Source organism: Hippocampus guttulatus, chromosome 23 (assembly GCF_054856545.1).
Source record: "Hippocampus guttulatus isolate MCC_2025c chromosome 23, RoL_Hgut_1.0, whole genome shotgun sequence".
Lineage (NCBI taxonomy): Eukaryota > Metazoa > Chordata > Actinopteri > Syngnathiformes > Syngnathidae > Hippocampus > Hippocampus guttulatus.
The window spans coordinates 266,580-292,672 of NC_141283.1; the positions used below are offsets into that span (position 1 = coordinate 266,580).

At 44.6% G+C, this 26,093-nt stretch overlaps 1 protein-coding gene across 4 annotated transcripts in view; it reads left to right on the plus strand.

Annotated features, from left to right (window-relative positions):
* LOC147185553 (kelch-like protein 29) overlaps positions 1-26,093 on the plus strand; it is a 110,947-nt gene that overhangs the window by 59,433 nt on the left and 25,421 nt on the right. For 3 of the 4 annotated variants that reach the window (XM_086104127.1, XM_086104126.1, XM_086104128.1), the window contains 4 exons: positions 10,424-10,562; positions 14,760-14,956; positions 17,447-17,559; positions 18,241-18,387. In XM_086104127.1, coding sequence (XP_085960253.1) covers positions 10,424-10,562; positions 14,760-14,956; positions 17,447-17,559; positions 18,241-18,387 — 596 coding nt within the window. The remainder of the gene's footprint in view (positions 1-10,423; positions 10,563-14,759; positions 14,957-17,446; positions 17,560-18,240; positions 18,388-26,093) is intronic. The other variant, XM_086104129.1, reaches the window with a different exon arrangement.

Genomic DNA, 26,093 nt, shown 5'->3' on the forward strand with positions numbered 1-26,093 from the left:
GCCCAGTCGTTGCACCAGAAATCAGTTTTGGCGCTCTCTGTGAAGTCAAACAGGAAGTAAGAAGTGCATTTTATGCCGCTAACATGAAATGACTCGCCAGTGACGTTTCCAAACGATTGCTTGACAAAGAGCTGAACTAGCCAAGTCCTCTCAAGTGATGTCATTGCTTCTTCACCAGTTGCTCGCTGCGAGGACAACGCCGTTTGATGGCAAAGCGGCCTGATGTTGGAGATGCTGACGGCACTTTTAATCCACACGCGCACGCACACAACAGGCCGCTAAATGTGTGTGTGTGTCTCTCTGATTTGGGTGTGGGCATTCTGACAGATGACAGCCTTGCAGAAAGCATCGTGGCAGAAATTGCGCCTCATCTTCAAAGGCAGCAATTTGTCTGCTCCGCTCGAACGACATTCTATTCTTTGCGCGCACGTGTGCCGATGCGTGCCTGCGTTCGGATTCTCGTCACCCGCCGTCATGTGCGCATGCCTGGCAAACAAAGCTGTATACCTACGGTCTTAAACCACCATTGGATTTGTGACTTTACGATGTTGTCATGACCGTACAAGCGGACGAGGAAATGAGACGGAAGGTTGGACGGATAGTTTGGGTTTAGGGCTCATGAATAGGGGTTTGTGAAACTTCACAAAAATATGTTCTATGCGCACTCACCGTTGGCACTGTGATGTCATTTTCGGTCGACAGCAACTGGCAGAATGGCCGACCCCTGAGATGGATCAAAACGGGTGCGTTTTGCTCCCTACCGAAAGCCATTGACTAATTCTAAATGAGTTAAATGGCTGTTTAAAATGGTGAGCATTAGATAGGGTTCGTTGCATATTTCAGGGAACGGGAAAGTGCAGCGTATCATCTGCCTCGTGTGCACTTTTAACTTCGTCTCCCGCTGTGATGTTTCATTCCTCCGCTCTATAATTTTGCCCACCTCGTTTCACTGCCCACAGCAGGCACTCCCTGTAATACCCGCCTGTCGACGGTGTGCACCTCTCCTCCTCTTTACGTTTACATTTTACTCCTATTGTAACTCAAATAAGTGTTGCGCCTGACTTGGGCAGACTCCGCCGTCAGCGGAGGTGACTGACATTGTTGATTAAAGGGCTCGTAAAACAGTGCGGGGCACCGGCTGGGAGAGTATATTGAGGAGCTTGTTTAAATCGATCCTCTTGTCCTGATGACTATCAGCCACGGGGTGTGCGAGTGTCGAGCTCAGCGCGGTCGAGCTCGGAAATGGGATTGATTCGAACGCATATATCGAAAGGGTGGTGGGGCGGGGGGGGGGGGGTGTAAACTGTGGAAAATTTGGATTCTTTGCAAAACTGTATGTGTCAAGAGTTAGTTGGTTGTTGTTCGGGTTTAGTTTAGGCTATGTTAGCGCTCTGGCGTAAGTTGTTGCTGATTTGCATGTTTTGTTACAGGAGGTGGATGATTGAATTGGTTGCTAACGGAAAGGTCATATGATCCAACATTTATTGATCAGTCGTCATATGATTATTTGCCCACCAAATAAATTAAGCATTACTAGTTTTGAAATTAGTCAGCTAGTTGTTTGTTGCATGACTATAGTGAGTGTGAACCAGGTCAGAAAAGTATTGCAAAATGTTTTAAATTACGATTACAATTTGAGATTTCGGTACAGATTTAGGATCATGGACGTTCACGCAGATGATTTGCTTTTGCGGGCCACAGAAAATGATGTGGCGGCCGCATCTGGCCCCCGGGCCTTGACTTTGACACCTGGGGTTTAGTGGGTATGACTTCACTCATTCACCACCACTGCAGGTAAAACAATGGACCTTTCGACTTCAAGAGGCGTCAATGGCACTGTTAAATTGGGTTTTCAATGTTTACTAACTAGGGTTAGTGGGTCGGTTAATCGTTTTTTGCCCGGCCCTCGTCATTAGTGCTCTGCGGTTTTAGCTGGGAAGAGCGTGGCTTTCATCCAAAACTTTCTTGTACATCTTTTTGCCCCTATGGAGCTCGCGAGAGAGGGGAAGCGGGGGCGAGGTGGTTGGGAATACGTCGGCGGCAGGAAGGCCGACTCCAACCATCACGCTTTCTCCCTCATCATATTTTAAAGACGAGGAGCCCCCCCGTCCGTGCATTCTACCCGCCTGCAGTTAATGCACGGACAGCGGATAGCTCATTAAGATTGATCATCTCTTGCCCACTTCCTCGCGTGCACAATGCGGCGACGGCTTCATTAATCACCCGGATCTCGGAGATAAAGCTCGTGAACGTCGGCGGCCCAACCCGCGGCTCTGACAGATCAGGTTGTACATGCATAATGGCGTCCTGAGAGCGTCCCCTTCCCACCCCGCACCTGCCCTCTTTTCGACAAGCCACTTTTGCTTCCGTTGATGCGATCGCGTCGCCTTTTGTTGTCTCACCACTCGGTTGCGCTTTGATTTATTCTTTTCCTACCCGCCTATGACGCCTTGTCGTTATTTTGACTCGCCCCGCTCCGCCGTTCTTTCGTGGCAGACTTGTTAGCACCTTCTGTAGGTCCCTCAGAGTTTTCAAGATCATCACTACCATGATGATCTTGAACGCGCTGTCATTTTTTTCGATTTTTGATTGGGCACTACTTGAGTGAGTTTTGGCTTTTCATGTTTGAGACCCCGAAAATAAATACACCTGTTCCAAGTAGAAAACAAGCAAGAAAGATTTAGAAATAGCTGGAGTCCATTTGGCTCCGGGGAGCTTCTTGCCCCCGCCCCCTCGGGAAACTTAACGGAAAAACTATACGAGCCGCCATGAAAGCCCATCAAATAAAGTTGATTTCCGGGGCACAAACCGACACGAGGAGACATTTACAACGCGTGTGATTCAAGTCGCGCGGCTATAAACCGATACGACCTCATATTTTCACCGCCCCGGTATTTGTTTTGCTAGACAGCCAAAAATAAACAAAGAACTGTATACAGCACCTTAAAATATGAATGTCCCTGTAGGTGTGTATTTATGTATATAAAATTCGACAGGACTTGAAAAATCTGTCCAAAATGCTCTAAAAGAGCTTGCATTAAGTGAAAACCTGCTCGAAAAGGACTGAGTTTTTGTTCAGACAGGTAAAGAGAAGACTGCGACACTCATGATGTGAGGGCACGAAAGACCGAGTGATCATTCCCAGCTCAGAATGTGATGGCATGTTTTGAAGTCAAGGTCTCCGAGGGCCGACAATCAAAACTCAATATTTCGCCGTATTCAACTAAAACCAAGTTTTGAGCCATTCAGCCTTTTTAAGTCGTATTCTGATCAAGTTAAAATAGAACCGCAACAAGTTAAAAGCAGAAGAAAGACTAGCCGGGAAGCACGGCAGACGCTACCTGGAAGCCTTTTCTGCGGTGCGCCTGATGCTTCTTCCTAATGAGAAGGCCTAATTGCAGCCGACGCTAGCGCCCCTCCGTTGGCGCAGGCGCCGTTCTAACTTCTGCCCAGAAAACTTTTAAATGGCTTTGATAATGCATGCAGGACATCTAATAAATACTAATGACAGGAGCAGACAATAGCAGGAGTCGCTCCCCCTTTCCATCTTATTATTCCTGGGAGTTAGCAGCAAGGTCGGCACGGGGGGGGGGGGGGTGATTGATAGTTTGTCTGCAACGTAGATGGATGATAATAGGCTCCCGACTGCAATCGAGACATCTTAGGTGCGATGGGAAAATGCCATGCCGGCGGCACAGATAACGTAATGTTATCGAACGACGCCGAATCGCAACATTATTGACTTTTCATTGTGGCGTTTCTGCGAGCGTCACATGACGATATATTACAGTTGTCACGGTGTCGATACTTGATGCGGTTGCGTGGAGAGTGTATTGTGTAACGCGTGACGACGCGATACATCACAATGCCGTTATTTGTCGTAGCGGATGTCATACAGCCGCGATTTCATGCTAGTTCATCCACATGGCATAGCAACAGACGGTGAGACGGTACGTTACAGTATTGCTATTGGAACCGATGCCGGCAGGGTTTAGCGCCACGTCGGTATTCGTGACTAGCGTATCGATACAGTAACATAACAGATAACAATATGCTTCATGACCATTGACGTTTAATACTGTAAGGAATAGTTCACCGTATGTGGGTTAGCGGTTTAGCGCGGAGATATTAGCATCTCTTAACGCTCTAAATGTTGTCTGTCTTCAAAAAAAAAAAATGAAGGTCACAGCTGCCATATTTAAACATGGTCCGAAAAATCATGAAAGAGAGACACAATTTTTTTTTTGCCCCCCACCCCTCCCGAATGGGATCAAAGGCAAGCGTCGCATAGCCCCCGCCGCTGACCTTCCCGCTTGAGCCGCTTTGACTTTTAGGATGTTGCCCGGTAAACACGCGACACGTACGCGGTGACATTTATCTTAAAGGGCTCAGCTGACGCGAAAATGTTGTTATTGTGTTTGTCGACATGCCGAAGAGTCGGCGAGAAATGCGGCGAGTCATAAACGCGCTACGAGTGTGAAGGGTATAAAAAAAAACTAAGAAACGCTGTGAAAGTAACTTGAGGCGTTTGCGCCGTGCTTGCACACACAATTTGGGTCAAATGTCAGGTTATTCTGATTTTGACAAAGTGTTTCAGGCGAGTGAATTTAAGATTCACTTAATGCCAATTTTTGTATTTAAAATATTCGTAAGTATGGCAAAGAAAAAAAAACAACTAGCCAGTTATGAAAATAGCTCATTAGCTACCCGGCACGAGACAATTTTGAGTTTGGTTGGATCTGGATGATAAACGATATAAATAGCGATTCAACAACTAATTTAACATTTGAAATGTCGGTCTTAATTAATAATTGATTTGATTATCGTTGATTATTGTGAGCATCATCACTGTTGTTTGCGTCTTAGGTCATGCTTTCTCGCAGCTAATGTAATGAGTGCTTGTCAGGGCTTTCATTAGCGTCGAGTGCAGCACTTATCTGCATCCGTCTTTTTCATTCAATGACGTGAAGTTCCTATTTGGGAGCACAAGTGTGTTTTTTTGCACAAGGGAGAATGGTGTAAATAATCGAGCGAATTGTCATTAAGGTGAAATGAAGCCGTCAAGTCTTTCCCCATTCCTGTATCTTTAAAAAAAAAATACATACCTGTAGATATATTGGGGGAAAAAAGAGCGTGAAGGTGACGCTTTAGCATCTAGAAACGTCACACATCACTTGAGATGTGCACAGCAGTGCTGCTGCTGCTGGAAAAAAAAAATAAAATAAATCTTTACACATTTCTGATGAAGTGCCGTTGGCTGGAAGTGCATGCGAAGTGGATGTCATTATTTGGCATATTCCCTCGTGGAAATATTTATTCCAGTGCTGGAAAAGCTTGCCGTGTGTGGGCTGTAGAAAGGTGTTAGAACAGTTTTTTTTAAATAGTTGATGCCAGAAAAAGTGAGAAAATGCAGTTATATGTCCCTTTAGGTTCCATCGAGTGTCATTTAATAGCAAAGACAATAAGAGCGCAGTGGGGGTGTTTTAATTAATGTTTCGAATGTTTTCAGGGTCCACTGTGGTTACTCAATTCTTCTAAACAGTTGTCTAAATGATGTGGTGCAGAAACATGGTTATCCTCTGAAAGGCAGAATTTTGATCTTGCACGATTCGGCTTGGAGCAGAAAATGGGACATCACGACCTTATTTGCTGCTTCCTGCTCGCTTTTAATTGTTCAAGGGGCGGTGTTGACATTGTCCTCATGTTCAGCGTTATTCCCGTGATGCACGACTGGAAAAACAAAGAAAATGGCCAAGATCCCTTTGTTTTTGTGTGCGTTGAAGAATAATGCGCTGCATCAACTACCTGCACCATAATCGAGTTCAATTCATCAAAAAGATTGTCGGATATTTTATGTTTATTCAACACTCCCTAAATGGCATTAAAACAGGCATTGTTATAGCTTATAGAATTTCTATAGTTGATATCCTTGATTGGAATATTTATAAGAGAAAATAGGCATCATGACTTGATTAATTGCATGGGCGTGGGGGGGGGGTTGTTTTGTTTTGGTGTGTGTGCGTTTTTTTCCTCCTGCTTTAAATAATTTGATGTTTTGGCAGTGATGTCCCATTTTTCAGAGTCATTCCTGTGGTGCAACATCACAACAAATAACAAACAAAAAATATATCGTTTTTTTTTTTTTTTTTTTTTTTTTAAATATGTGTTCCTGTAGCCTTCAACACTCCAATTCTGCTAATATGTCACCTACGGCCCCCTTCTCCCTTTCGGTTGGGCTAACATTGAAGCCACGCCCCCTCTTGGGGTCCTTGACACACTTTCTTTCCCTTCGAGCTTGTCCTCGGATTTGCCCTTCCTTACGTCTGACCTCTGGACCGCCATGGTCCAGGTCCCCTTTAGAGCCCCTACGTCGTATTTGGGCTGTGGGGTGGGGGGAAGCCCCCTTTGCAACCATCGACCACCCCACCCCTCACCTACGCGCCCGCGACGAGTAGCTTCTTAACTCGGCACTCTCGGCTGTAAAGAGGATGTAAAAATAAGATTTGAAAGCAACGGCGTCTTTGCGGACTATTCTCCCAGGCGGCGAGAGCCAAGTTGTTGACGATCCGAGCGGATTTCCTGCGGAATGAATGCGTCTGATTGGGAAGAGGATTGTTTTGAAGCCATCTGACTTTGTCACGTGGCCACGCGATGAAACGAGGACACCGACCGACGGCTTTGATCCTCGCTTGTTTTCGATACGCAGGCAACCAAAAACATTTGCAAGCCTTTGATTATTTTTGTTTGTTTGAATATTGTATATGGAATATTGCCCTTTATTCTATAGAATTACAGCTAAATAATGTCTTTACACTTTAAGTTGGATTTATCCTTTTTATGTTTATTCAGCATGAGAAAATTAGGTCCATGTTAGATCGTTTATTTTTTGCATTATGCATTATGCATTATTTTTTTGCAAATTACGTAGGTAATTTTACCGAATGGAAAATAAAATACGATCTTTCAAAAACAATTAATTTTTTTCACATTAAATTCTCAAGTGTATATTTGGAATCTAAAAAAAAAATTAAATGTTCATACCTGAGAAATTAATTTTCTCAAATGTCTTGAAATGTTCAATATATTGTTGAGCATCCGATGCATTTTTTTAGCATTGGAATTTGTAACAAATGCATTTATTTGTCATTAGGTTTGAACGTGTAAAATTAGTAAATCAATAACGAGAATACAACTTGTAATTATTTCTGAAATTTACCATAGAATGACCCAATTTCGCGTGCTTTGTTTTGCCCATATACTTAAAATATGAAAGAAATGATTTCCCGATAATTTACCGATAAGTAAACTACATTTTTTGCGATGAAAAATCCGCTTTATATGCTTGAGTCTCTCGTTTCAAAAGCAGAGCATGCGGTGTAAATGCTTTAATACATTGATTTGATTCCATTTTTAATGTGCGCCATAAAACATGCTCCTGTCGGTTTACGCTCGGAATAAAAACATTTTAGTGGACTTCTGTATTGAATTATTGATCGACTCGTGGTGCTGGTTTGTTTTCCGGCCAATTAAGCAAGCAGCGTTTTACTATTGAATCTTTAAAAGAGTACAAAAGGGGTCAAAAAGTATGACTTATTTTTCTTTGTGGGATTTTTTTTGTTTTGTTTTGTTTTGGTTTTGTTTGTTTTGTGTTTTTCAACATACATTTTTTGTTGTTCGGTGAAATAGAATACTGTAAGAGCCTTTTAATTCATAGATCATTCAAAATTTTGTGTTTATCCTTTATAGGACAATAACGCTAAAAATATACTCCCAAAAAATATATAGAAATTGTTTTTGTAGACTTGTTGCTAATATAAAGCTTGATGAAAAACCCCTTACAGGACTTGTCCTACTGTGTAGGACAATACTGTGAAAAATACATTCCAAATAAAAATATAAAAATCATTTTCACAAACATGTTCCACATACGCTGGCAAAAATATATCTGGTAAAAAAAATAGCTTTAAATCCTTAATAATTAAAGAATAATTTACAGTATTGGATGCATTGAATATTAATAATACAAAAATATTTTTAAAACAACATACGATTTTTTTTTCCAGACAATTCCTAATACTGACGTAATCTTAACGTCGCCATGTGATCACAAAGACCACCAAAATTTTGCCTTGACGACAAAATGGCGGAACCCGCCCACCCCCTCTTCTGTCAAACCTGTGCCGAAACTCAAAATGGCTCCGAGATCGGCGCCCAATGGCGCAGCCTTTCTAGCTGACCTATCGCGTCTTGCCGCGTTTTTTTTTTTTTTGGTATTGCCGAAGCATCGGCATCCGCTGATTGGTTGGCCCTACCCGAGTACCCCGATTGGACATGGATGGCGTTACTAGGCCAAGAAGCAACCAATCGGGGCTGGCCTGGTCCTGTTTTGAACTCGTCCACCCGGCGACCGAAAGGCGAGAGCCAGCGTAGGTCTTTGTTACTCCACTTGACGTCCCTCGGGGCATCTTTTTCGTATTGAGACGTAGGTTTGGCGTGCCCCCGCACTAAAGAATGGGCTACGCCATTTGTAGTTTCACGGGTCGTTCCAGGGCAAATCCTCCCGCCCGACGACACCCCTTGGAAGCCATGATTATCTCCTCTATCGGGCCATCAGGTGTGTCCGCACGGCTTCGAGGGAGTCGGCCTTTGTCTGCTCCTCGGACCCCCCTCGAGGGGCTCTATTCACGGCGTAAAGGGGTGTTATGCGCCGTGGATGATTGGATGCGAGAGCCATATCGTTTTTGCAGGAGAGTCCAAACTAGACTAGAGTCGGCCCTCTGACAAAGAGGAGCTGGAGTGGAATGCTTTTGTGTTTCGGGGAGGGATAACGAAGACATGCAGCTGTGCATCCAGTTGGAGGATTTTGAGAACCCTCCTTATTATATGCCACCACCTTTTTTGTTCCCCCCCCCAATTCAAACTGTTACGTTTTGGACTTGTACGTATCATTAATTCCATAAAGTGAAGAAAAAATGACTGCGCTAGCAGTTTTTTTTTTCTCTCTGGTTGAAATGCATTCTTGTCATGCTTACACAGAAGATCAACTCTACTTGCCATCTTTTTGGAAATTTTCAAACCCCCCCCAAAAAGAATACAGTACTGTATATAATTTTTAAAATAAGAAATATGTATAATATTAATAATTATTTTATTTTATTACATGGAATGAGCACTTCAGACACCTCTAAAATTCACCATAACAAATAAATTAACTGGGGGGGGGGGGGGGGGGTGCAATAATGACTGAAGTACAGGACCTATTGTACTGTCCAAAATGCTCTTCCCATAAATAATTTGATATTTGTGCTATTTCCGTCAAGTTTCGAGTGCAAATGACGCCGTTTGAAACGTCACGGTCATTTTGACGGGTCGACTTGGTGAAACCGCGGTCGTTTCGAGTCTAGTTTTGAATCCCAGGCTCCCTAAATTTGAACCGATTCATTTCTTTTTGTACGCGTGTCCTGTTTAAAATCTCCCGCCGGTTGCAGGGCTTGTCCTTGGCGCATTGCAAACTCCACTGTCGACCAAATGTCGCTCTTGTCGAATGAATCGTCCCTCGCAGCCGGCACTGGCGATGAGAAGCTTTAACGGCGCGAAGAAGAGCGTCCGTAATCATTATCGCCCATGTTATGGCTTGTGTTTGTTCACAAAGTGGCCTTCTGGATTGGGGGGGGGGGGGGGGAACAAGCATGACGTCTCCTCCCACTTCACCGCACCTCCCGCCGACTTTCCCTCGCAGCATCCCCCCTGATGGCGCCTCATTGAGACGCCAGGAAGACAAGCAGCTCCAAGCTGACGCCGCAGTTGGTCCGACGAGGCGCTACGATCCCGAATTTGCATCGGTTTGCTCTAAGCGTGACTCTTTCCCAATTCTGTGATCGTCATTCCGTTGCGGGGTGCAGAGAATTCCAGTTGAGGAAAAGCAGATAGCCGCAGTGGAAAATCCACCTTTATTTTTTTCTTTGTAGTAGGACTCAAAATAAATATAGAATAGTACTAACGTACTTTTTTTTTTCTCCCCTCATAAATTTCAAGGGTCACCTTGTTCATTTTGATCATCCAAGTGCTCGTTAGCTCAGAATTTAGTGGTAATTTGTACGAAAAGTGATAAAGCTTAATTTTCTTTCAATGAGTCATCGTTATGAGAACAAAATGCCACAATTCTCAGTGAGTGTTTTTTTTTCTTTTCGCTATCACATCAGAGATGTTCCATAATGACATTTTGATTCCAAATTTTGCCACACTTGGCTTTGCTGAATGTTTCTTCCCCTGTAAATGCTGTTGATTCTCACGTCTGTCCTGAAAAATCAAACGAGGCAACTTCAAGCAAAGCTAAAATGTGTCGCTGTCTGTTTTTCTTCTCCTTCTTTTTTTTTTTCTACTTCTCCTCCTTCTTTGCCCCCCCCCTCTCCCCCCCCCACAGAGATGTTGAAGGAGCTCAACCAGCAGCGGCGAGCGAAAGAGTTTACAGACCTGAAAATAATTGTTGAAGGCAAAGAGTTTGAAGTCCACCAAAATGTTCTAGCTTCCTGCAGCTTGTATTTCAAGGACCTGGTCAAAAGGTTTGCCTTTTCCTGACAGCACTTCTCCTCCTTGATCCCACCCGCTTTCTTTTTGTAGGGCACATTTGTGTCGCTTTCCTAACCCCCACTTTGCCACCCAGCCCTCTTTCTCTTTCTGTTCTTTCTTTCCATCTTTCTTGCAGGTGCGTCAAGACCTTTTTTTTTTGGGTTCTAGCACAGGGCCAGCAGCCATTCCTTCCTTCTCTCCTCCCCCCAACACCCCCCCCCCCCTCACTCCCACACTCAAATGAATGTATCCGAATCTGGAGATAAAGGTCAACAATTCATCTCTTGCAACCTCCCCTCCCCCTCCCCCCCGCTCCCTCACCACCCCATTTTTAACCACGTTTCCCATTTGACGAGCAGCGCCAATGTTTCACGATCGAGCGATGTTTTTTAAGGGGCGTAAATGAGACGACCGTATTTCTGAAAAAAAATGTTGCTTAGTGTTCCCTTTGTGGGAACACAAACAGCAGTTTGAAGGCGAGCCGAGTCGAGCTATTGCGTTCGTGTGTATGTTGATCTCGCTCTGAGTTCAGTTATTGGAGTTTTGTATTTGATGGCGGTCATCAAACTTTGGCAGCCGACACGCGATGGCAAAAATTCTCACCGTTTCCAAGCAAAAATGACAAAATCTCGATGAGGAGTTTGTCTTTCATGCAGCTATGGAAGTAGCCCATAGTGACTATAAAATACCGTCTTCAGAGCAAAATCCTTTTTTGGGCATGAATTGAGACTTTTATTTTTTATTTTTTATTTTTTGTGGGTCTGTTTAGGTGAACCAAACTTCACTCTGATAAATGAAACTGGCTTTGGGGATGAATGTTCAAAAGCAACTTACTTGAGTTTTGTGTTTTAGACACATCAAACTTCACTGCCATGCTCCACACGCAATAATTTTTATTATTATTGGTTTTTTTTGCAATTCACCATTGCTCATTTTTAGGGTGACATCATTTGTTTTTCACAAGAAAATCAAGCCTTATTTTTAGTGAATTTTTTCCCCCATTTTTTGTACAAGTTCCAACAAATTTTTGAAATATGTTGCTTCATGATAGCCCCCCCCCCCACCACCCCAAAAAAGACCCTTCCTCTTAAAAGGCCGGTGCGCCGAGCAGGCTGACAGATGACGGCCTGTAATTCCATTTCAGCCATCCGCATTTTCCAATAAGTGTGCTCGCTTAGCATTTAATTGATGGCATCCGTCCACATTTTCTGCATCGCTACGACCACGCACTGCAAAAAAAAATCTCCGAGCCGGTCTGACACGTTCGTCCTCTCTAGCTGTGTGAAACCGACTGCTCGACCCACCCCTCAGGTTTCTATGTCATAGTGTTTGTTCTAGTTGATCGCAGTAGCGAGACAAGTCTTCAGCCTTTTATTTGGACTGCAGTTTCTGTCACCTCTTCACTGAGTTTCGTATTAAAGACAAGGATTTTTTTTTTTTTTGCAGGCAGAATGTCACCTTGGTTTCCACAAAGTAACTTTTTTGGGGGGGGGCGGAAGGACGTTTAGGATATGGTCAAATACGCAAGGTTTGACAATTCAGCTCCATCGTGAGTGGAGCCACAAAAAAACGCCCCATTTTGGTTTGGCTCATTTTGGCCATTATTAGGGGTCATTCTAATAAGTTGCGTTTGAAAATTCTGCAGCCTCCGCAGCTATTTTAAGTTTCACATGACATTGGGTAGGCATATTTAACATGAGTACACCTACAAAAAAAGTCTCAAAAAGACAGTGGAAGGGTGCCATTTTGTTTGGAAATGTGCCATTTTGCCCGCTCCAAAGGGCCCTTCACAGGCATAACCGCACATGGAAATTTTATCCGACTGCTATCCAAGTCGAATCACGAATCTTAAGACAAGATGTACAACTGCTCAACTGCCTAAATTGTACGTTTTCATCATTATGTGTGTGCGGATGCGTACGCCAATGTGTGTGCTCTGTGCTTGGCCTCCATTCTCCTCCCCTTCTCGGAAAAGTGTAGCAATTTCTTCACAAACAGATTCCGCCATCCGGGTGTAGCTCATCCTCCTTTTTTCAGACGATCCCTAATTTATTTCCATGGCCGCTCGAGCCGTTTTCTGCTGACCAGCCTGATGTTTGTTTTTTTTTAATTACTTTATGTTGTTTGTTTTTTGTTTTAATAGCTCTTCCCTCCCATCCTCCCTCCACCATTTTGACCCCAACCCCTCTTCCTCCCTTTCTTTCTTCCCACCTGCCCGATTGCCCTCCGCTCCCCCCTCCCTGCAGGCAGACCTTTGTGCGGGATAAAGGTCAATAACGCTATGTGGCTTTTTCGCTTTGCAGGAGGACAAAACATTAAACTAAATAATAACAATAATCATATGGTAAATTTTATTGATTTTTTTTTAAACTTTGGGTGTTTTCAGCTATGCGGAGACAATTAAATGACTTTTCAGTTTTATTTTGGGATGTCCTTCTTGCCTCACCTCACCTCCCTCCCCTGGGTGTGCTTCAAATGACGACTAATGTCTTTGAGTTCATACACTACAGGATATCACTGCAGGTGTGATGGCGGTGGGCTTTTTTTGGCAGGGATGGGGGGTGACAGTCGTTTCAGTCTTATCTCCTATTGAAAAATCATGGAACAACACAAACCCTCCCAGTTAAGGATGGCTGCTGGCTCCCTGTGGAAGAACCGTCTCACCCCTGCCTCACCCTTTTTTTCCCCCTCTCTCTCTCTCTCTCTCTTGCTCTCTCTTTTTTTTTTTTTTTTTTTTCCCCTGTCCTTCCCTCTTCCCACCATCCTGTCGTCTCATCCTGATTGTTTGATGTCCAGTTTTGGTCTGACAAGCATTCGCGTTATAACTGCTGTTTAAAAAAAAAAGGGGGGAAAAAAGTGCAGTAACTTGGCTGTTTCCCCAAATTGTATGATTTCAACATTAATTCTTTTTTTTTAAAATTAAATTATCATGAATAATTAAAAAAATATTTTTCATGAGCTAATTTGAGTGTTCATCATAATTATATAAATTATATGCACTGAAATAAGTTTAAAATGTGTTTTATAGTAAAAAAAACAAATAAATAAAATGTGAAACATTTTGACCAATTACTCGAAATGTCAAAAATATTTTTTAGTTTTATTATAAATCTAAATTTTAAAAAATGTAGCATTTTGTCACTAGTATGTTACACATTTCACATACACTTTTTTTTTACCACTCCTTGAACTCCACTTTAAATGTCAGCTTTACAGATGCCACCTACTTTCTGCAGGCAATGTTTGTGCATCACAGTAATGATGTCTACCTCTGTAATTTGTTTTTCTTGAAGGGAGGTGGGGGTTTTTTTTTCCTTCTCTGTAGTGTTTTTTTCACGTGGACAAAGCAACCGGCCATTAATTGGAGCGTGGCATCGATTTGGCTGCAGGTTGTCATGGAAGGAAATTGCACTAAATGGTTAAATAATAATAAAATGTACTTTTCGTTTCAAGTACTCCCAGAAAGAGCCCGAGTACAATACTTACTACTAGTACTATTAAAATACTAAAATAGTAGAATGGCCGATATAGAATCTGCGACGATTATGGAGATTTTTGCGCCGGATCCAACTTCGTCCTCGTCAGAAGCTGGGCAATTTCCCAATTTTGCTGATCACAGCATCAATGCTGTGTGCGTATGTTTTTCTAATTCAGCAAAGTGGCTCCAGCAGCACCAAATAGAAAAAAATAAAAAATAAAAATCTTGATTGACGCACGGAAAGGACCTCCATCCATCTTAATAGCGACCACTTTTCATATGTCCGTGGCCGCAGGGAGGGGAGTTAAAGTGGTTGCAGGTGGGAGGGGGGGGGGGGGGGGCGTTCCATTTATTTTGTTCTTGAGTGGATTATTGTTTCACGTGGGACATTAAACGTGGGTGTTGAGGTGTTACTAAACGCCCTAATATCTCCCCTGCGGGCATCCGCCGCCGCGTGGACAAATCGCCGTCATCCGAGCCCGGCCTGAGTAGAGCATACTCTGTTCCTCGCGCCTCTCAGCCTTGGGGGAGGTATAGTATAATCGTTTTATATAGAGGTAATCTCCCGCATATTCACAGTTCACTATTTGCAATTTTCAGATAAATAGAAATCCGCTAAAATCCTCTCCCCATGTCTCACAAAAATTCCCTCCTAGCCCGCCCTCTGAAACCCAATTGCTCTCTTTGTCTGTGTCCTGATTGGTCGCACCAGGTCGTCGGGGGAGACGCGCAATGGCGAGATGCTGAAGCTGAGCATGAGTAACATCGGCGCCAAAGTTCTGGAGCAGCTGCTGGAGTTCGTCTACACGGGCTCGCTGGTCATCGATTCGGCCAACGCCAAGACGCTGTTGGAAGCCGCCAATAAGTTCCAGTTCAACACCTTCTGCAAAGTTTGCGTCTCTTTCCTAGGTGGGTGCGTATGAGGTGGAGGTGTCTCCTAAAACTTTTGTCTATAAGGCTTGGCGGCTCATTGCTTTGGTAACTTACTACTTTTGCAACAAGTGTTGGAAAGGAGCCAGAGAAAAAGCAGAGCCTGGCAGCAAATTAGAATGACTCGCCATTAAATACAAAATTCAACTCAGTAAATTGAGTTTGAAAATGCAGCCCCTAAAGCCAGTTTCACCGAGCTGCATGAAATTTGGTAGGCGTGTCCAATATGTGCAGACCTACCAAAAAAGTCTTGAAAATCCATGACCAAAATGGCACAAGTCAGAGATTTGGGTTTCAAAGCATCCATTTTCAGCTCGTTTTAGCTACCATACATCCAGCCGGTGCATAAACAAAATTTTCATAATCGTTTTTGTTTTCATCTTTCTTTTTGGACGGAGCATTTTGTCAATGTAATTCTAAAATTCCAAACTAATAAATCGAGCTTGGAAATTCGGCCTCCAAGGTCAGTTTCACCTACCAACGTTGAATTTGGTAGGCCTGTCAATCATGCATTGGCCCACAAAAAAATCTCTAAAATCCATGCTTGGAAAGACACAGTAAGTCAGCCATTTTGGTTTCAAAGCAGACATTATAGCCCCATTTTAGGTACTTCTGGGTGACATTCAGTGGCAGTACTGTATTGTCCGGGGGATTTTGTCAAGTTGCTGCCAAATTTGAACTACAACTAATAGTTTGCGTCAATGTGGGCCGAGCATCATTCAGACAAACACCTCAAGATTTTGTCTGCGTGCTACCAAATTTAAACTTTGATTACGAGATGCTACATTTCCAGAATCTTGTCTTTTCATTATTGCGGGGCAGCAGGGCATGACGGCAACGTTTAATGATTCACCTTAAAACACGCAACTCTGAAAAGTTGCGTTTAAAAGTTCTGCCTCCAAAGTCAGTGTCGCCTGGTCACATAAAATTTGATCGGCGGCGTCTACCACAAGGTGGTGTGTCACCTAAAGTTTGGAAATGCCTTTCTTGCGGGACGATTAAAAAAAAAAAAAAAAAAAAAGAGCCTCAAATGTCAGTATTTGCATTCCATCTCAGGAGTTGCTTGCGGTATAGCGAACATGAGGGAAGCATATGTCGACAAAAAGGTCAGAGGCGGGCGAGTGGAGAAAAGAAAACAGCAGAAACGGCGCCTATTGATTTGTTTTTCTCTATTTGGGCCACACAACACAACAAAGAAAAAAGCAAACATGGAAGCCATTTGTTGACTTCATTTCCTCCGAGACGTCAATTCATTCCGCCTCAACAAGATTGGTGACATTTTAGCACATTAGAGCGGGGGCTGGGAGGGTTGTGTTCAGGTACAAGCGTTTGTCCTTGAGAGAGGCGCCGTCTTGTCTCGTCAACCTACTTTTGCTTTTCTTTGAAATTAATTCACACCGCGCGACAGCTACTTGCAGGAAAACATTTGTTAGCATCAAAATCTCGAAAGCGGTTCAGTGTCATGTGTGAACAGGTAGTAATGTGCATGCCAGGCCACTAGTTGGCAGTCTAAGACTACAGTTAAAGACGGGGGAGCGAGTTTTCCATCGAATTCAGTCCCAAAAAACAGTTTGAGGCAATCTGCGATGGGTGAAGTGGGCTTTTCAGGATCATTTTTGACCGTGTCAAATATTATGTTTGACAATTAGTCGACCGATAGGGAAACGATTTTTCATTTTTGCATGTGGGGGCCCTCCGGTTTGACAGTCACTCCAATGTCTGAGCATCATCAATTCATGAACACCAGCACATTTACTCTCTTTTGGACACAGCCGTTTCGGTGTGGAATCATTCGTCTGCCGCCTTGTGTTTTGGCTTTGCCTCTGTTGACCATTATTTGTTTTCGGGCAAGCCACATTCGCCCATCAAAATGAAAAAAAAAGGCCTGGCATGGGTCCCTCCTGATGACGATTATTTAATCAGCCTCTCGCATGGGGCCAGTTGATCAGTGCGTCTGATGGCATGTTGATTGCACAAGTTGCCTTCTCTCTTTGGATTGTTTACATCAAAAACAAACTTCTCAAAAGATCTGAGGGGTCCGCGAGCCCTCCCCCTGCTGGTCATTTTAAGATCTACCTCTCTAATGTTCCCCGGTTAATTCCTAATCCTACTCCCTGCGATCGATTCCCGCCCTGTTTGTTTGTCCCGGGAGGCGTTTGGAGTTATTAGACGTGTTGAGGTAGCTAGAAAGCAGATAAGCTGTGACACAATCCTTCGACATAATCTTCGACGTGTGCCATCTCGCTATCGACCTCATCGGTCTGTCTGTGTTCTCCCCTCGTGGGTCTTCTGACTTGACCTTTATCTTATTTCTCTTCTTCTTTTTCATGATCTGGTCGATGACCCGATTTTCCATTGGGGTTTTGTTTGGCGTCATATAAGCGTCAACGAGTCACTTTTTTTTTTTTAGCTAGAATTGTTTCATAAATGCACTTTGAAATTCTTCTCTTTCTTCATCGTGGGCTGCAGAGAAACAGCTGACGGCGGCAAACTGCCTGGGTGTGCTGGCAATGGCCGAGGCGATGACTTGCACAGAGCTGCACAACATGGCCAAAGCCTTTGCGCTGCAGAACTTTCCAGAGGTAGGAACACCAACCAGACCATCATTTTGTTCTGTTATTTGACGCAAGTTGTTTGAGGCAGAATATGGACTCCACATCCTCAACCCCAAGCCTGATGTTCTTTAGGTTTTAATTGAGTTTTTTAACTCATTCACTCCCAAAGACGTTTTTAGACGTCTTTTCAGACTTGGTCCAGAATTGGCTGGTCCTGAATGAGTTAATTTTCATTTGCAAGAACTAATGTTCTGGACTAGGTGCAGACTTTTTGAGTCAAATTAATTCTATTGAATCAAGAAAGCTTCTTTTTTTTTAACCCTTTCCTGCAAAATAAAAGATCGTATACCCTTTTATGTTGGCACGGCAGTTTTTCTGTGAAGGGGAGGGGGGGTCTGATATACTCCTCCTTGGGTTATTTTTAGTGTGATGGATATTTATTGGAAAATGCAGTCAGACAGAACAAGGTTTGAGATGGGGCAGACAGAGGAAAAAAAAAGAGAACGGCAGCGGTATAAAACGGGTATATGACTCCTAAAACGTTACATAGCTATGAGCTTTTATCTGTTTTAGGTCGACTGAGAAGGTAGTGCCGCAATAAATCGCAAATAATCCCAAGTCAGTTTGCAGGTTGAGTCACAGTGTCATGAGGGCGAGAGGCATCCAAAAAATAATAATAATAAATCCACTTCTGTGTCCGATGATCAGGTGGCGGGACAGGAAGAGATCCTGAGCGTGTCCAAGGAGGACCTGGTGGCCTACCTGTCCAACGATAGCCTCAACACCAAAGCCGAGGAGTTGGTGTACGAGACGGTAATCAAATGGATCAAACGTGACTCCGCCTCCAGAGTTCAGGTAAGGAAAGATAAATAAACACAGCTGTCCCGATTCTGGACATGTTTGCCCCTCTAAATGTTGTCTCGGTTTCACATGAGAAAGCAAAGGGCAAAGGCACAGCTGCTACCTTTGTTTATAGGTTTTGTCCGCGAGGTGTCAGACCGTTGTCGGAGTCGGTTCATCACAGTCAAAAGGTTCCATCCTCAAGATGGATATCGACAGCGGGCGAGAGCAGGTCAAAATTGTCACGTCACGCCGAATCGATGAGAAAGCCTTGAAGGTTGGAGTGTCGTCTCCGGCCCGGGTCGGCGCGAAAGCAAAGAGAGCACGATCGCAACCTTGGGGCCGTGAGATTTTTATTGATTGCGGAGGCGAGCGCCCCGAATACAAAGCCGCTGATTTTTACGGCCTAGTTAAAAATGGAAGCGAGATTAGCAGATGAATTGCTGGCCGTCGTTCATCCCAAGAGTCATCCGTCCTGAGCGATGCCTATTTGGCGGAGCGCGCCGGCCCGCGTTATCCGCATCAGACGACCAAAATCAATGTTACCCTGTTGGCACCTATAATCATCATTCCTGATTTTGCATTTGTCGTTTCGTCTTAGTTATTTTATGATGTAGTTCGATCTCAGTTTTTTGAATTGTTCCAAAAAAACAAATATCTGATTCATGAAGAATGATGTTGGATGATTTAGATGGACAGAACTTTACCATACGCATTCCGGGAAGGGGAGGAACATTGAAGCTCGAATGCTGAAAAGTGAAAAAAAAAAGTGTGGAGCAAACATTCTATGGGAGTGTTTTCATCAGTGAATACGATGATTTGTACTTTTGTACACAAAGGTCCCACAAAATCAAAATTTTCGCGGGTCATCCCATTGCATTTTGTGCGTGGGATTTTACCATTAGCATTCAGTGGTTGGCCATTTTTTGCGTCATCCCGTCTCTACAGATATATAATTGCGGATCACGCATCCAAGGCTGTTATCATCGTTGTTCTGGGCCATCCGCCATTGTCGGACTGATGTCTGCTGCAAGTCATGTGAGTCCAAAACCTCCAAACCGTTGAGTCCAGCAATCTCACCCTCTAATGGAGAGCGGAGTTATTCCGGAGAAGTAGACTTGAATGGGGCCGGGGGAGGGGGGGGGCTACATTTTTCCGCTTGTCTGAACAAGCCATTCCCATATTCCTGGGACGTGAGACCCCGGTTCACCTTGCGCTTGAGCCAAGAAGAAGAAGAAGAAGGTACAGAAGATTGCAAAGATTGGAAAAAAAACTGGGGGAAACCAATCCGAGCATGACAAGAGGCAACTTGGAATCTCGTACCCTGACCTCCTCGGTGGGAACCGAAAGCCGCCTCCCGCGGATGGTTCCGTCGTGCCGCATTCATGGTCCACATCCACCAGCGCTTCATCCCGAGGCGGAAAATCACTCCTGCGGAACCTGTGACAACTTTTAATGACATGTCAGGGCACAATGTCGCCGCGCGGCTTTTAAGGCGTCAACTAGTCAGTGTGTGTGTGTGTGTGTGTGTTTGCATTCATCCCGGCATGCGCCCGTTTTGTGTGTTTTAAGCTGCGGGCTGTATAGCGGAAAAGTGGCATATTGAACGCGGCGGGTAAATAATATGCAATTTTCTCTTTCCGCTACCCTGTCAGCTTGCGTCTGGTGGCAGCGAGAAACGAGGCATGAACATCGCTTAGAGACGGAAGAGAGCATTAGAGTGTGTATTCCGGTGAAATTGTATGTATTTCACGATGGTCCTCACTCGACCCTTTCAAAATTCAACTCGGTAGCACCCCCTGGAAAGTTAATGGGGATGGGGGGGGGGGGATAAAAACAATCAAGATGGCAGCGGATGTCTATCATAACAACATTTCCATAAAGGCCTCAAAAACTTCCAATTGAACAGGAAGTCACAAGAAGGAGTCATGCCATATCGCCCATGTCTAATGACTCCGTCAAAGTCAACACAGCATTTAATTCCAAATAATTCGCCCAGATGATCCCAAATCAGAAGCCAGGATCATTAAAAATAGCAGGCTGAGCTATTGAACAAACTCCAGAGCCCCTTTTGACCTGAATCATGACTCTGTTCAAGTTGGATTCATTATCCAAGGTTGACGGCGCTCGCTCTATCAAAAGAAAGTAATGACTGTCGCTTCTTCTCTTCGGTGCAAGAGCAGCCAAAGTGAAGTCGGAAGGAGACGACTCAAGCATTTCATTCTTCTCCAAAGGACGATTGTGGCAGATGCGAAGTTCGTCATCTAACCCCCCCAAAAAAAAATACAATTAACCCCACTTAATGGCTCGTGGCGATGAGTCTTTTGTGCTTTTGAACTCCAAAGACAACGGGCAAATTAAAAGCGACGTTGCAGGTAAAATGGGGTCATTTTGATCATTTTAAACAACGGGGAATCCGTTTAAATATGCACTCGCACACATAGACACGTGCACACATACACGCGCGCACTGCCTCAAAGCACTTTTGTCCTCTGATATTCATTCTGATATAATTTGTTCTGGCATTCCAAAAAAAAAAAAAAACCCCCGAAGAGAAAAGACGAAGAAAATTACATCAGCTTATTATGAGAGACCCGCATGAGCACATTAAGTAATACCTTTAACTGTGTTCATTTGGCCCGGGAACCGCAAATGTCGTGGCCGGCCATTGTTACCACCGCTAATGGCCGGGCTGGAAGGCAAAGCACGCCATTAAGTGTCCTTTTTAGCCATGTTACAGTCGCTGGCCACTTTTCAAAGAGACGATTAATCATCCTCTTTTGTCACCTGGCCAGATAAGATCCGCTAGAAATGAAATGTCAACGTGAGCCCTAATGGAGGTCCCATTCAGGCTTTTGGCAAAAGACCGGCCTCCAGTAATTGAACGAGTGCGGCGGCCATACAAAGGGACCGCCGAGTGGAAACGAGGACGAGTGTTCCGCTGTCACCTTTCAAGTCTCCATCATATGTTGATCAAAGTTTGGCGTGACGCAGTTTTGATCGTCAAGCTTTCATGCTCACGTTAGATTAAAAAAAAAAAAAGTTTGCAGTAGAGTTTTGTGCGGCTGGATCGGATGCCGGCCAGTGAACTGTGGACCTCTACGGACATCCGTGCGGTCTCAGAGCGTGCTCAGTCCTGATGTGTGCGGCCAGATGGACGCGCCCGCTCAACCGTGGCGACTTTATATCCGGAGCAGGTCAAATCCGTACTCGCTTACGCTGGCTGGAGCCAACGATGCGTATTAGCCAGGAAGCTAATACTATGCTACAACTACTACAATTTAAACATTATTTTGACATGATGCCTTTGGATTTGAAAAATATCTAATTGTATTTTACCTGATGTTTCATTCGAGTGCAACTAATGAAGTGACAATATCTACTCAGACACAGATAACCCGACTTCTAGTATTTTTTAGATACAAGCAGTCGTTCGGATGATTTTTTTGCTTTGACTTGGTAGCGCCAACTTGACAGCAGTTTGTCAAATATTGAATATTTCCTCAAAGAAAAGGCTTCAAGCCACTCCCACTTGTAGTTTACTGTCACACCAAACCGAAAGCAAAGCAAACGCCAACAAACAGTGCGAACCCATTGTCATGCTAACGGGTAGCGTCGATAGTAGCGCTTTTAAAAGCAACCAATGAACCAAAACGTGAAGACAGATATATTACAGACAGTCACAGGCATATATTCTTTATCCTCTCTGATGATGTTCAACGTATATATACAGTCTATAAATAATAATTTCCATTAAGTGAAATCAGTCGGCCGCCGTCCATTCACAGTGTACCTAATATTTGGGGCAGACATCTTATAGGAAGAGACTTGCCCCCCCCCCCCCCCCTCGCGTGCAACGAGGTCTCTTGCAGCCGAATGTGTTCCTTTTCTTCCGATGAAGTCATGCCGAAACACGCCGCACCTGTCAGTCGCGGCTCAGGGCGACATGTCCCCCCCCCCCCCCCCTGTTCTCCCACTCACCATCAGCCAACCCCCTCACTACCTTTCTCGCTCACATCCTCTCCGCCTGACACGCACTCACAGTCACGCAGACGCCAGAAAAACACCATTTGTGGCCAAGCGCGAGCATATTTTGCTCACACGTCATGTGTGCTCTCATTGCAGTTGGATGGGTTTGTTTATGAGGCTGTGCACTCTTTTATATGGGCGCACGTGTGTTATTATTCACGCGGGAGGGGGCAGAGTTGTCTATTTTTCAAACCGAAGCGGCCGACGTGACCCTTGGTGTCATTTGTTTGAGTCATTTGCCGTTCCAAGGCGTTAATGGAAATTTTTTAAACTGGAGCAGGCTGCTGTCATATATTTTTCTTCACACAAAATATCGAAGTCTGCGGTCATGTTTGTATGGCCAGTTTTAAGTCGGCTGGTACATTTCGGACCATGGTTTACTTTTTTTTACAGCCTGTATGAGAATGTTATTTGGTGTTTTTGATGATTTGAGAGTTTTTCGAGATACGAGCCATTGCTTGGCTGACAAATCAGTTTTTGTCTCGATATGAGCGAAAATGGGCCTCCCACCGGCTAGATGGCGCCAGCCAATTTCACAACATCCGGCCGCCATCGATTCACATTGGTTTCCATGCAGTGGAAGGCATCCCTCTGGATTGCTTGTGTGGCTTGGGTGCTTTATCTGAGCCCATTGGCAACGGGGGAGTTGCCTGTCGGGAGTCACGTTGTTCAGGCATATGGTCATCCTGACAGAATGGAAGAAGTGGGGAATGGGGGGGGGGGGTCTAAAAGTAGCTGCCACAGTTGAAGTCGGCCCTCCCGCGGAGAGCTCCCATATGTTGGGCATGTTAGCACTTGCATGCCGCACGTCATAATAAATGAGCATGATGAACAGCATCAGCACCCTACCGGTTATTATCGGGAAATTTCCCCCCTCATTTGCGTTTGGGGCTTAGGGGGATGGCACGAGTGCAATTTGATTGGACGCAACTTTGGAAAGAAGCGTTATCGTTGCTAAGCTCGCCTTTGATCAAGTTTGTTACGTCATAACCGTCAGCAGGTTTGAGCTGAGACGATGCATTGCTTACAGTATTGAATCAGCCTAAAAATAGCTTTCCTTTCCCCCCCCCAAGTCTTGCTTCTGAAAAGGCTTATCTCGGCATCTGGTCGGCGAAGACGAAGGTGACAGCTCTGGCGATTCGTCTGTCAGGACGATGCTCGCGTTCGCTCGAGAGCAAGAGTGAGCGATGGCCACCGAGCTTGACAAAGAGAGAGACGAATGGAGTTGGGTGCTCACGGTTCAGCGTCATGAGTGATGTCCCTCGGAGATGTTAGCCTTTGACGACACAGAGGCCGTTTATGAGTACTTACCCCCCACTGAGCTCCAACTTGTATATCGCATTCGTACTGTACTACGTGTCGTCTGCTTTTGCGTAAAATGGGAAATTTCTATCGTTCGTGCCACGTGAACGAACACCTGCAGCAGGGCAATGTTCCCATCGTAGCAAAGCCTCGCGCCTTATTGTCACTTCATCCATTTTTGAATCCGTGTATCTTCATAAGGGTGGCGGGGGGGGGGGGGGGTGATGGAGCCTGATTGTCACTTCATTGTTCATTCATATCATCGTCCACGCAGCTTTTTTAAAACATTTTTTATCCCCAGCTAATTCATAGCAGTGCTCTTTCTAAATCACCACAAGATGGCACCAAAGCCCCATCTAATAGGAAAGTAGTAAATTAGTGTCTCTACCCTACCGCCTACGTTTCGAGCCGACACCAGATATTGTCCATCTGAAGTTTTGGCGCGAGAAGCGTGGAACCACAATCATGCGCATGAGATTTTGCTGATTGCTTGCGCCCGAGACGAGCATTTGTTTCATTTTGTTCCTCCTTTCTCTCCTGTTTCCCCAAAAAGTTTATCTTAGGGAAGTCAAGTCAAGTTGAGCACTCTATTGAGAGCTTGTCGCCGAAGTTGCTTTTTGGAATTCCCAGCGCAGGTCGCCATGGCAACCTCCTCTTCCACTTTATGGATTCATCCTTTTTTGCCGCTCACATTGTGACAGTTCAAACTTGATCTTGGATTACAGTAATCCCCCGCTATATTGCGGCGGAGATGGCGTCTTGCGAGTGTTCCCCTTTGTCCCGTTGTTTGTTTGCCCCATTTCGATGAACGATCGCATTGACGGCTTTCGTCCGATGCAACGTCCGTCTGTGGCAGTCGCTGAGTTCCGCTGTGAAATGACTTTCTGTTGTCTCTCTGCCATACCCCGTTTTGAATCGGCCTCCATCGAGCTTGTAGGGATTAATGTGCAAGAGCCCTATTGATTTTTGTACATCTTTTGCGCTTTCAATGAGGATTACTTACGATCTGTGATAGTGAGAAGTTTCAATTAGAACCCCACCGAGGTGGATTATTTTATTTTTATTTTTTATTTTTTTTGGGCTGATGCAGATTCTGATATTTGACAGAATGAAATTCCGATACTGAATTAATCGGCCAGTTGAAAAAAAAAAGGGGAGAGAGAGACTTCTTTTTTTGGTCTTGTAATGCTGACAAGATAAATATGAATTACAGTTACAACATCGGACTGTATTTGGTTAATAAAGAGAAAAATCGTTGACATTTTCCTGGTTTTGTTGGGCCGTCTGCTTATAAGAAGTCAAATTTTTGCAGTTGCAAAAAAAAACCCCACAATCAGAGTTGCAGCCCAAGCTAAAAATAGGAAATAAAAATGCTGTACTTGGCACCCTCTCAGGCCCGAATCTTATTGACCCCCCCTTCCCATTATGCACCGCGTGAAGTAAATTGTTGACCTCTTCTGAGCGCTCAAGTCCCAACACAAAGACTTTGCCGCTCAAGAGCCACAACGAAGTGAAGTGGGCGAGGCCTTTGCCGACATGCTAAGTGCCTCTTTTCTTGTCTGGGAAAGCCATTCTCCGTTCAGCGCTTTGATTCTGTTTTTTTTGTTTTTTTAAATTGCTCCTCAAGGTCGTATCGATGGTTGGAATGTTGAAAAAGACAAGTTACACTTTCAAGCTTCACTGTGGACAACTCTCGGGTATTTGCGCCGCTAACTTTGTGTAAGTCTCGCTCGCGCGGGCAAAACCCGCATTTCAGCCACCTGTTCTCCGCAATGACACTTGTAGGGCACCACCTGACCGAACAAGGGCTGCAAAAAGCTTTTAATTGAGCTCCGAAGGTCAGCCGCCGAGGGCTTCTTAAATCTGCCAGGTCCTGCCCGTGTTTACCCGGCGCGGCTTGTTTGATAAACTGTTTTGGCAGACGGCGCGCTCCCCCCGTGGGTGACGGTCGCCGACAGTCCCATCTGCGGGGCTCGCTGAGAGGAAATGTCATCGGCAGATGTCCGCCGTGACGGGCACCCTTGCGTTCAACCCCCCCCCCCCCCCCCCTCCTCCCTCTTTCGCTTTTCCTCCCTCCAATCTCTGCTCGATGAGCTTTATTTATGTATTGGCATATTAGCATAGATTCTACGCGGAATCAACTTTTTTTTTTTCTCTGCAGATTCTTGGGGGGGGGGGCGACTCAAAGGCCCCTCTTATGATGCATTTGCAGGCCTGCCTTCTCGAGACCTTGTATTTCGACCCACAATAGCTATGCCCACCAAATTTCGATTCGCTAAGTGAAAACAATCTTCCGCGGCTGAATTTTCAAACTCAACTTATGAGAGATCAAAGAAAGAACTCAGGTGTGGGAGGTGAGATGCCGGCCTTATTATTGACTTCTTTTTTCT